The 12,500-nt window shown below is 44.1% G+C and overlaps 2 protein-coding genes across 2 annotated transcripts in view; one reads left to right on the top strand and one right to left on the bottom strand.

Annotated features, from left to right (window-relative positions):
* The window catches only part of kiaa0586 (KIAA0586 ortholog), a gene marked incomplete at its 3' end in the record, with an annotated part of 44,711 nt that extends 39,385 nt beyond the window's left edge, over positions 1–5,326 (bottom strand). Inside the window, exons 1-5 of the mRNA XM_053336167.1 lie at positions 4,747–5,326; positions 4,601–4,605; positions 2,434–2,503; positions 1,937–2,006; positions 246–567 (exon numbers count right to left, since the gene is read on the bottom strand). Of these exons, the coding sequence (XP_053192142.1) occupies positions 246–567; positions 1,937–2,006; positions 2,434–2,503; positions 4,601–4,605; positions 4,747–5,326 (1,047 nt within the window). The remainder of the gene's footprint in view (positions 1–245; positions 568–1,936; positions 2,007–2,433; positions 2,504–4,600; positions 4,606–4,746) is intronic.
* A 1,166-nt stretch (positions 5,327–6,492) lies between these two features.
* LOC128375579 (tripartite motif-containing protein 16-like) lies at positions 6,493–8,218 on the top strand. Its single transcript, XM_053335962.1, has one exon. It carries the CDS (start codon positions 6,493–6,495, stop codon positions 8,161–8,163), a length of 1,671 nt encoding a protein of 556 aa, XP_053191937.1. The 3' UTR covers positions 8,164–8,218.
* Positions 8,219–12,500: the final 4,282 nt, after the last annotated feature.

Below are 12,500 nucleotides of genomic sequence, written 5' to 3' on the forward strand. Positions count from 1 at the left end.
CTGCCGACCGCTCAGACCCCTGAACGTCTGCTGACCGCTCAGACCGCTGAACGTCTGCTCAGACCCCTGAACGTCTGCCGACCGCTCAGACCCCTGAACGCCTGCCGACCGCTCAGACCCCTGAACGTCTGCTGACCGCTCAGACCGCTGAACGTCTGCAGACCGCTCAGACCCCTGAACGCCTGCTGACCGCTCAGACCGCCTCACCTCACTTCATGAAGCTAAAGTCATTTTCACAGGTTCACCTTGATGAGAGGAGCAGCTGCAGCTACGGCCGCGGCTGCTGCTGCTGCTGCGTCAGTGGCGTCTCCACGGCGACCAGAGGACCGCTCAGCCTCCGCCTGGACACCCACTGCATCCTGGGAACCGGCCATCAGACCAGGTGCATCCTGGGAACAGGCCCTCAGACCAGGTGCATCCTGGGAGCCGGCCCTCAGACCATCCTGGGAGCCGGCCCTCAGACCATCCTGGGAGCCGGCCCTCAGACCATCCTGGGAGCCGGTTGTGGTCGACCCCGGCTCCAGCAGCTGCACTTTGACCTCCCTCCTGCGGGGGGCGCTGTGAGAACTGAGCACAGAGCAGCAGGTGAGAGTCTGATGGTTACATTTACTTTTCTGCTTCTACAAATATTAACAGACAGGTTTAAATACGTTCAGCGCACACGACTATAGTTCACAGTTAGCTGAGTTAGCAGCAGAAAGCTCTCAGATGTAGCGTCCATGTTTCTGGTAGAGGTGGTGACTTTGATTGACAGGTGACACTTGGTAGGGGGGCGGGGCTTCAGAGGCTGATTTTTACACAACTTTGAAGCCTAATTTCATATATTTGGTGATTTTTTTAATGATTCAAATTTTAACAACACACTTATGTATGTCAAACTCAGAACACATATTTATTCTGACCTTACAGACTTTCATGTTTCTGCACCTGCTGTAAAACACAGAAACGATCTGACTCTGTTAAAGAGAACAATGCTGCCGAGTATCTGATTCATTTTCTTTAAGCCAAATGTTTTCATCATCAGTATCATCCCCAAACATGCCGCAGCTTCTCCAACATTTGTTGTTTTTAGTCAGCGACCATCGTTAAATTAATTTTATTCTACAATCGAAGACGTTAGGGTTGAGCGATGTCCAGGAAATGGCCGATTGACGATGTTGAACGCAAAACCGGGGGGGGGGGGCGTTGTTGTTACGTACTTTTTTTTTTTTTCCATGTTTGATACACGTTGTTGTCCGACTCGTCTATAAGAGAGAACGGGAGAGTTCAGTGGGTAAGTTTTACCTTACAATGACGACAGGTGCGAACCAGGTAGATTACTCCAGTAAAAGTCAGACTTAGTTTAATGACTTAGAAGTCGCCAAATGACTTTAACGAATTTTGTTTATATAATGCAGATTTGTAAAATATTACTTTTATGAGTCACAGTCACAGACAATAAACTTAGCATTTGATAATTGTGGTAACAGCCACGCAGTACGCTGGATGAAAACTAATATTAAGCCTATAGTCTATTCATTATAATGTCCATGGACATAAACTGAGTTCTTTTGCCTTAATAATGATCAAATAATACGGATTGGGAACCCATATATGCATCATGTCTCCACGTTGTTTGAAATGACCCGAACCCTGAACCCTAACCCAGGGCTCAGCTAGTGTTGCCTTTTAAAAATCGTCGATGGATTCCCTGAAAATTGGCTTCTGTTCCCTCCGTGCTTGGGCACGGTACGATTGCCTAGTGCGCCCTAAATGAACAGTGAGTAGTCAGAGTAGCCGCGGGGGGAGGGGGGGGGGGGGGGGGGGTTAGGGTTAGGGTTGGGGGGGAGAGATGGACGACCAACCCTAGCAGACGTGGGAGAAGTGTAAGAGCATAAACTGTGTTGTAAAATCAGGCTGACTGATGAATAACTGAAGTTCAGATATTTTTCCTCACCGCTGTTTCAGAGCCGCCAGCACGACTCCTCGGCCTCCGGCGGCGAAGCGTGACGTCAGGAGGTCGTGACCTGCGATGATGTCATCAGAGTCAGTCAGGAGGTTGTGACCTGCGATGATGTCATTAGAGTCAGTCGCATCAAACACAAATCCAAACGGTTTCATATTAAATCAGAGAGGTCAAACATGAGGCCCGCGGGCCAGAACCGGCCTACAGAGGGTCCGATCCGGCCCGCTGTCCTTCCTGTCTTCTTTTCTTTCCTTCCTCCCATGTTTCTTTTTCTTCCCTTCCTTTCTTCCTTCTTTTCTTTCCTTCTTTCCTCCCTCGTTGCCTTTTCTTTCCTTCCTCCCTCCCTTCCATTTGTCCTTCCTCCCTTCCTCCCTTCCTTCCTTCCTTCCTCCCTCCCTTGTTTCTTTTTCCTTCCTCTCATCTGGATTGATCACAGACGGTTAACAGTGATTATTGATCACTGATTGATTAAAAGCTGTTTCTCTCACCGGGCGGCTGATCACTTCCTGTCCCAGCAGAGAACTTCCTGTCTGGACTCGACTCGGCTGCTGGAAGCTGCTGGAAGAACATTTAAACACAGAAAGTGAAAAAGACTTTAAATGATGTTTGGATCAAAAATAAGAGCAACGTGTACTGACTCAACTTTTTATTTTAATACTTGAAATTAAAGTAAAGTCTGTTTTTTATCACAATTAAAAGTAAAAAAGTATAATTTTAAACTGCAGCTGTTTCTCTTCTGATAATATAAACTCACAGATGTTGGTTTAATGTTTGGATCCAACAAACTGTCAGTGATGTGTATGAATAACTTCACTTAACATCAAATTTCTGCTTTTAATCCATTTAGAGAGAATATATTAGAGGATTATAGCAAAAATGTCTAAGTGGTGTAACCATAAAAACTTTGGAAGGAAGGAAGGGAGGAAGGAATAAAAGAAGGAAGGAAGGAATGAAGGAATGAAGGGAGGGAGGGAGGGAGGAAGGAAGGAAGGAAGGAAGGAAGGAAGGAAGGAAGGAGAATATATTAGAGGATTATGGTAAAAATGTCTAAGTGGTGTAACCATAAAAACTTTGTACCAAATAATTCAACTTGCTTAAAAACAGGAAATAGTCAATAAAACACCTTCCTTCCTTCCTTCCTACCTTCCTTCCTTCCTTCCTTCCTACCTACCTAACACCATATCAACTAGTGTGGCATGATCTTACATCCTTCCTTCCTTCCTTCCTTCCTACCTACCTAACACCATATCAACTAGTGTGGCATGATCTTACATTATAACTTTTATATTAAATAAAGCTAATGGAATACTATTGTTCTAAATATTACATTTCATCTGGTTACCATGGAGACCAGGAAACATTTACAATTCATAAATCTATTTTTAACAGATTTATCAATTGATCATGAAATTACCAACTCTTATCTATCACTGAGCCAGTTATTGTGTGTGAGATTAAAGGAGGAATCAGACACACACAGTAACTGTTAGTAGATCAGTTTGCTGGTTTGTTGCAGCTCCAGTAAAATGACACCATGATATTTACTGCTGCATGTTTATCAGAGCAGAACATCAGAAGACTCACTGCTGCTGTCGGCTCTCTGTTCTCTTTGGTCGGTCCAGGTTTCCTCAGCGCTCGTCTGTCTGCAACTGCTGAACACACACACACACACACACACACACACACAGACACACACACATTTGTTAACATAAGATATTCCTTTATTAGTAACATTATGAGCGAGAGTAATATTGGTGTTATCAGAATGAGAATAAACTTGAGTCTGATACTGATGTCACACAGGAGGTCAGGGTTCCTGTGTGTGTCCCTCACCTGGAGGCTAAACCTTCATCACTATCATGAACCCTAAAAACAAGTCTGACCCCTCACACTGGTCCTCATAAAGATAGAGGAACAAGAACACACACACACTGGTCCTCATAAAGATAGTGGAACAGGAATACACACACACAGGTCCTCATAAAGATAGAGGAACAAGAACACACACACACACACACACACACACACACACACACACACACACACTGGTCCTCATAAAGATAGAGGAACAAGAACACACACACACTGGTCCTCATAAAGATAGAGGAACAAGAACACACACACACACTGGTCCTCATAAAGATAGTGGAACAGGAATACACACACACACACAGGTCATCATAAAGATAGAGGAACAATAACACACACACACACACACACACACACTGGTCCTCATAATGAAAGAACACACACACTGGTCCTCATAATTAAAGAACACACACACACAGGTCCTCATAAAGATAGAGGGACAAGAACACACACACACTGGTCCTCATAATTAAAGAACACACACACACACTTGTCCTCATAAAGATAGAGGAACAAGAACACACACAGACACACACACACACACAGATACACACTGGTCCTCATAATGAAAGAACACACACACTGGTCCTCATAAAGGTAGAGGAACAAGAACACACATACACTGGTACTTCATAAAGATAGAGGAACAAGAACACACACACACACACACACACACACACTGGTCCTCATAATTAAAGAACACACACACACACAGGTCCTCATAAAGTTAGATGGACAAGAACACACACACACTGGTCCTCATAATTAAAGAACACACACACACACTGGTCCTCATAAAGATAGAGGGACAAGAACACAAACACACACTGGTCCTCATAAAGATATAATAATAAATAATTACACCAATAATGACGAATATAAATGATACATAACTAATAATGAATAATAAATAAATCACTGATCAAACCTACCGGAGCTTCTACCGGAGCTTCTACCGGGCTGAGAGTCCGCAGATGCCCGCAGAGGAGCCTTGATCTCCGGCTTGTGTCGGAGCTTCTTCCCGGCGAGAGGAGCCTCATCCCGGAGCTTCTTCCCGGCGAGAGGAGCCTCGTCCCGGAGCTTCTTCCCGGTAAGAGGAGCCTCGTCCCGGAGCTTCTTCAAGGTAAGAGGAGCCTCGTCCCGGAGCTTCTTCCCCGTGAGAGGAGTCTCGTCCCGGAGCTTCTTCCCGGTGAGAGGAGCCTCGTCCCGGAGCTTCTTCCCGGTGAGAGGAGCCTCGTCCCGGAGCTTCTTCCCGGTGAGAGGAGCCTCATCCCGGAGCTTCTTCCCGGTGAGAGGAGCCTCATCCCGGAGCTTCTTCCCGGTGAGAGGAGCCTCGTCCCGGAGCTTCTTCCCCGTGAGAGGAGCCTCATCCCGGAGCTTCTTCCCGGTGAGAGGAGCCTCGTCCCGGAGCTTTTGGACGGTAATCCGGACTGACGCCGGTCCCAGAGGCCCGGTGGAGCGGACTAACACGTCCCCGGTGTCCGAGCTGCAGGAGGAAGAATCCTGCAGCATGACGGAAGTTGATTTATTATTTATTTATATAAACTTTAACTTGTTCCCAGCGTTAGCATCCATGCTAACCTCAGCTAGCTGCTTTCAAACTTCCCGCTGCGGCTCATTAACGACCAACGGCCGGCGGACGGTTAAACGCTGATAATAACGGCTGTTAGTGCCGCTAACCGGGGCTGTGAGAGGTTAACCAGCCTCCGGGGAACATTAGAGAGGAGACAGAAACATTAAAAGAGTTAAAATAAGAAAGTAAAAGGTGTAAAAGTCTGATAGCAACTGTTGCTGTCAACAAAACAAACACACACTTCCGGTTTCCGCTCCGGAGCAGAGATGGTAAAGAGAGGACAGATGTGCCACTCCGCTCTGAGTCCAGAAACCAACAACCACAAAGGGAGGAAGCTAACTAAGTACTAGTACTTTACTGTAGTACAGTTAGAGGTACTAGTACTTTACTGTAGTACAGTTAGAGGTACTAGTACTTTACTGTAGTACTGTTAGAGGTACTAGTACTTTACTGTAGTACAGTTTGAGGTACTAGTACTTTACTGCAGTACTGTTAGAGGTACTAGTACTTTACTGCAGTACAGTTTGAGGTACTGGTACTTTACTGTAGTACTGTTAGAGGTACTAGTACTTTACTGCAGTACAGTTAGAGGTACTACTACTTTACTGTAGTACAGTTTGAGGTACTAGTACTTTACTGTAGTACAGTTAGAGGTACTTGTACTTTACTGTAGTACAGTTAGAGGTACTAGTACTTTACTGTAGTACAGTTTGAGGTACTAGTACTTTACTGTAGTACAGTTAGAGGTACTAGTACTTTACTGTAGTACAGTTAGAGGTACTAGTACTTTACTGTAGTAAAGTTAGAGGTACTAGTACTTTACTGCAGTACAGTTAGAGGTACTAGTACTTTACTGTAGTACAGTTAGAGGTACTAGTACTTTACTGCAGTACAGTTAGAGGTTCTTTTACTTTACTGTCCTTTTAACCCTCCCTGTTCTTTAAACACAACAAGCTCCACTCTAGATCAAAGTTCCTTGTTCCCTTTCCTCAGATCTACAGTTGGTAGATGGGTGTAACTAACATGTGACGCAGCATTCAGCTGAAACACAGAAGTTTAGTAACAGAAAGTGAAGCTCAGTCAGTCGTTGCCTCTGAGAGCTGAAATGGCGCAGAACGATCAGCTGGACCGAGACTCAATCAGCTGTGTGATCTGTCTGGATCTACTGAAGGATCCGGTGGGTCTTCCCTGTGGACACAGCTACTGTATGAGCTGTATTAAATCACACTGGGATGGAGAGGATCAGAGGAAGATCTACAGCTGCCCTCAGTGCAGAGAGGCCTTCACACCGAGGCCTGTCCTGAAGAAAAACACCATGTTGGCAGCTTTAGTGGAGCAGCTGAAGAAGACTGGACTCCAAGCTGCTCCTGCTGATCACTGCTATGCTGGACCTGAAGATGTGGCCTGTGATGTCTGCACTGGGAGGAAGCTGAAAGCCTTCAAGTCCTGTCTGCAGTGTCTGGTCTCTTACTGTGAGAATCACCTCCAGCCTCACTTTGAATCAACCAAATTACAGAAACACAAGCTGGTGGAGCCCTCGGAGAAGCTCCAGGAGAACATCTGCTCTCGTCATGATGAGGTGATGGAGATATTCTGCCGTACAGATAAGAAGTGTATTTGTTCTCTCTGCTCTGTGGAGGATCATAAAGGCCACGACACAGTCCCAGCTGCAGCAGAAAGGACTGAGAGGCAGAGAGAGCTCGAGGTGAGTCGACTAAACATCCAGCAGAGAATCCAGGACAGAGAGAAAGATGTGAAGCTGCTTCAACAGGAGGTGGAGGCCGTCAGTCGCTCTGCTGATAAAGCAGTGGAGGACAGTGAGAAGATCTTCACTCAGCTGATCCGTCTCCTCCAGAAAAGAAGCTCTGATGTGAAGCAGCAGATCAGATCCCAGCAGGAAACTGAAGTGAGTGGAGTCAAAGAGCTTCAGGAGAAGCTGCAGCAGGAGATCACTGAGCTGAAGAGGAAAGACGCTGAACTGAAGCAGCTCTCACACACAGAGGATCACAACCAGTTTCTACACAACTACCCCTCAGTGTCAAAACTCAGTGAACCTACAGACTCATCCAGCATCAATAACCATCCTCTGAGATACTTTGAGGATGTGACAGCAGCTGTGTCAGAGCTCAGAGATAAACTACAGGACATCCTGAGGGACGAATGGACAAACATCTCACTGAGAGTGACTGAAGTGGACGTTTTACTGCCACAACCAGAACCCAAGACCAGAGCTGGGTTCTTAAGATATTCACGTGAAATCACTCTGGATCCAAACACAGTACACACATGGCTGTTATTATCTGAGGGGAACAGAAATGTAGAATGTACAGAACAACCACAGTCTTATTCTAGTCACACAGACAGATTCACTGATGAGCTTCAGGTCCTGAGTAGAGAGAGTCTGACTGGACGTTGTTACTGGGAGGTGGAGTGGAGAGGAAGCAGATTGGGAGAAGTTCGTGTAGCAGTCACATACAAGAATATCAGCAGAACAGGAGATGAATCTGTATTTGGACGTAATAACAAATCTTGGTCTTTACGTTGTTTCACTGACAGTTATGAATTTTGGGTCAACAAAATTAAAACTCCCGTCTCAGGTCCTGATTCCTCCAGAGTCGGAGTGTACCTGGATCACAGAGCAGGTATTCTGTCCTTCTACAACGTCTCTGAAACCATGACTCTCCTCCACAGAGTCCAGACCACATTCACTCAGCCGCTCTATGCTGGACTTGGTCTTTATTTTGAATCCACAGCTGAGTTCTGTGAACTAAAATAGACAGAAGTCATTTCAGACTTCATGTGTCAGATGTGTCTGAGCTGCTCAGAGATCAGCTGACATGCTAATAGGGATATTCAACTTTCACTTTATGTATGTATCGTTTATATTATCAGTTTTTTAAATGTGACTTTTTCCTGTGTGTTTTTATCCATGGAGGCTCTCACTGCTCATCACCATGTTTTTAACCTTCACTAACATTTCTTCAGATGAAACTTCTCTTTGTTCTAAATGTTAGTTTCATGTTTGTATTGATGTATTTGTGTCTGTTGTTTCTTAAACAGAGAAAACAGCAGAACTTCCTTCATCACAGATATTTTGTTCTCATCACTTTGTAAATTCATAAAGAAATGTTCAATCAAACTGTAATGATCATGATAATAATCATTAATGATGTTCTTGTACATAGCTGACATTCTGGGTTACACCAACTGACTGTGTGGATGAAGTCAATCTGAACATGAAATCATTGATCACACTTTACTGATTGGATGTGTCAACAATCTGAAGCTTCAATAATCAATAAAGATGATTTTTATCAACAGTGATCAAAGTGTTTTCTTCTCATTCAAAGCTTGTGTACTTTTACTGTAATACTGCATACTACATCACTATAATACTGCAGTACTTTTACTGTAATACTGCATACTACATCACTATAATACTGCAGTACTTTTACTGTAATACTGCATACTACATCACTATAATACTGCAGTACTTTTACTGTAATACTGCATACTACATCACTATAATACTGCAGTACTTTTACTGTAATACTGCATACTACATCACTATAATACTGCAGTACTTTTACTGTAATACTGCAGTACTACATCACTATAATACTGCAGTACTTTTACTGTAATACTGCATACTACATCACTATAATACTGCAGTACTTTTACTGTAATACTGCATACTACATCACTATAATACTGCAGTACTTTTACTATAATACTGCATACTACATCACTATAATACTGCAGTACTTTTACTGTTATACTGCATACTACATCACTCATAATACTGCAGTACTTTTTTTAAGCCCTACAGTAGTCTACCCTGGGGAAGCTCCACGGAGGGTTAAATGGCCTGAAGTAGATTGGCATTAGTTAGAGATCAAAAGGAAAGACAAAGGTAAAGTTGGCTTGGTGAGTGCTTTTAACTATCATGTGACAAAAGAGTATAATGATTTTATAAAGATCTAATGATTTAGGAGGCTACACAGTGGAGATGGTGGCAGTGTTGGTTGCACTGAGATGAGTGGAGAAAACTATTGGTTCAGATTCATCCTCAGTCCTAGCAAGTCTAAGATCTTTCCATTCAAACAGTCGTCAAACACATACTAAATGTAGTCCTACAGTCAGTTACAAGAGCTGCAGATCAGGGAGGGAAAGTAATATTTGTGTGGGTTCCAGCTCATGTAAGGGTGAGGGAGAATGAGAGGGCAAAGAAGGCTTCAATGAAAGGAGAGGTAGAACCGCAAGTCAGCATTAATAAAGCAGAGATTAAGAGTTTAATCTGGGGAAAAATAAAATGACATGTGGCAAGAAAGGTGGAATGGAGAGAAGAAAGGGAGGCATCCATGTCAGCTTCAAAAGAGCAGCAGGGCGAGTCAGATAGGAAGAGGGAACAGGCTGGGACCCAACAGGCTGAGGGATAGCTTGGATTTACCATACGGGCAATCTTGGTAAGTGCTCAGGGGCCCTTGATCTGATTTTTGGTCAGACTCACAGAAATCACAGAAATAGACAAACTCTCTTGATGTTGATAATAATGTTGCTTCCATGCAAAGAAAGACAAGTCTCATGATCAACTGTTTCATTTTGACGGCTGGTCACAATGCTCTGTGGTTAGTTTGTGGTGAAATGATCACTTAGCGGAAAATGGACAGTAACCAAAAGCCCAATGAGGAAGCCGCGAATAAGAAAAAAGGAAGAGAAAGAAGCTGCTGCATTATTTCTTACATGCTGTTCAGGTCAAATTTGACAGCTTATAAAAACAGACCAAATGTCTTTTGGAGCTTTTCCACTAAACAGTTCTAGCTCTACTCGACTCGTTTCCATCAGGGACAGTACCTGGTACCTGCTGCTTTTTTAGTTTCTGCTCTGCTGAGGATTCAAGCGAGCCGAGCCGAGACTAAATGTGATGTCATCAGACTGCCGGCCTCTGATTGGTCAGAGAGTCACTGGAGGAGTCATGAGCCGTCCCACACAAGAATCAAACCACCAACAGCGTTACAGCGATTGGTTTCTCTTCTCTTGCTTTGTGTGTGACTGAAAGACACATACAGCAGCAAGTACACCATCGCCTCCATGTCCTCCATTGGTTATGTGTTTGTGTTTAACGCAGCGTTGCTATGACGACCCTGCTCACATTGAGGAGGAACTATAGTAATGGAGAACGACCTGGTACCAAACCGAGCCGAGTCGAGTCGAGCTAGAACTGTAGAGAGGAAAAGCTCCAGTTTATTCTGAAATTTGATGACTTTTCCTAAAGTGGCCCAAAATGCTCAAAAATGAAAATATGTTAAAATGTTAAAATGTTTTATATAGGTGCTACAAATGTTGGTCTGCCTGTACCTTCTTCTCTGGGCTTCCAGACCTGGGCCTGCATCAGGGCTCTCAGCCTCTGTTTCCTGTTTGGTTTGATGCACCTGACAACATACATCACGTTATACTCTGTAATGGAAATTCTTATTATTCATCTTGTCTGAGCAAACGAATAGTTATGTTATTTGATTAGAGGTATGTGTGTGTCATAATCTGTTGACCATGCCATGAAATGCTGATTTAATGAATATCATTGACCTTTGATGGAACATCATGTATGTTATAATCTACTGAGTAACTATTGTCCTGATTGTATACACGTGATGTCGTGCCTATTGTGATGACATTGTTCTGATGATAGAACAAGGTCATCCTTTCTATGATAATGTATTGTATATAATCTGACTGTTTCCTCTGCTCCGGGCTCGCTCTGCCATCTCACGCTTGAGACAGAAGGAGTCCATCTGCAGACGACTGAATAAACTAGAGAAAGACAACGTTACCGGCTTTGTGCTTATTGATAAATAAATATTGCCAGAACAACTCTCACTCATCCACACACCACTAACACCACTGATGCCTTTCCTATTTTACACATCCCACTAATTAGTTAGTAGTAGTCCATGAGCCAGGTGGTAGCACATGGGAGTTCCTGTTTTGTGTTTAAGGGAATGTTGCACACAGATTTTGGTGTACTCTGGTATTTGTTGGAGTTGGTTTTTGACTGTCAGTAGTTATCTGGTGTTTCCCTGAACTGGTGGCAGCTGGTAGGTTGTTTGGAACCTTTATTCCTGGCAGATATGAGCAATGTGGGGCACTCGCTGTTAGTTTGTTAGTTTTGTGTGTCTAGAGCAGGTGCTCAGGTGCACTTCCAGAACTGTCTAGGTGATTTTCAGCATGAAAACCGTGTTTCTGGGCTTTGTGCTTCATGTATCCTGCCTCTAACCTGCATGAAGACCAGGGTTGAGTGAGTCAGCTAGTATTGGTTACGCAGCCTGTTACCATGTGGTCTGTCACCAGGTGGAAAACGTTTGGGTTGTATTTCTAGTTCATGGTGTGGTAGGTGAGAGGACTTTGTGCCAGGTGATTTGGGTGCGATGGCTTGTGAGGGTTTGCCTAGTTGTAATAAGAAAGATCAGCTGTTGAAAGTGTCTGACTTCTATAATGCTGATCTTCCTAAGAAGTTGATTAAAGAGGAAGTGTTGAACACATTGAAGGTCCTTCCTTCCTTCCTCCTTTCCTCCCTCCCTCCTTTCCTTACTCCTTTCCCTCCTTCCTTCCTTCCTCCCTCTTTAATTTTTCCTTTGTTCTTCCCCTCCTTCCCTCTTTCTTTGCTCCCTCCTCCTTCCACACTTCGTTCCTCCCTCCCTCCTTACTCCTTTCCTTCCTTCCTCCCTCCTTCCTCCTTTCCTTCCTCCTTCCTTCTGTCCTTCCTCCCTCCTTTCCTTCCTTCCTCCTTTCCTTCTCTCCTTCCTTCCTTACTCCTTTCCTTCCTCCCTCTTTACTCCTTTCCTTCCTTCTATCCTCCTTTCCTCCCTTCTTACTCCTTTCCTTCCTTCCTTCTATCCTCCTTTCCTCCCTTCTTACTCCTTTCCTTCCTTCCTTCCTTCCTTGACCTGAGGACAACAGGACGGTTAACGAGACCGGTCCAGACCACCGCTGAGGTCCGTGTCTTCCTTCGTCATGCTGCTCAAACAACGGAGCAAAGATTGTTTTTTTTCTTCCATTTATTTAAAAACAAACTTAAATAAAAAGAAAACTCACATTTTGATGTTTTATGATTTT

Source organism: Scomber japonicus, chromosome 16, assembly GCF_027409825.1.
Source record: "Scomber japonicus isolate fScoJap1 chromosome 16, fScoJap1.pri, whole genome shotgun sequence".
Lineage (NCBI taxonomy): Eukaryota > Metazoa > Chordata > Actinopteri > Scombriformes > Scombridae > Scomber > Scomber japonicus.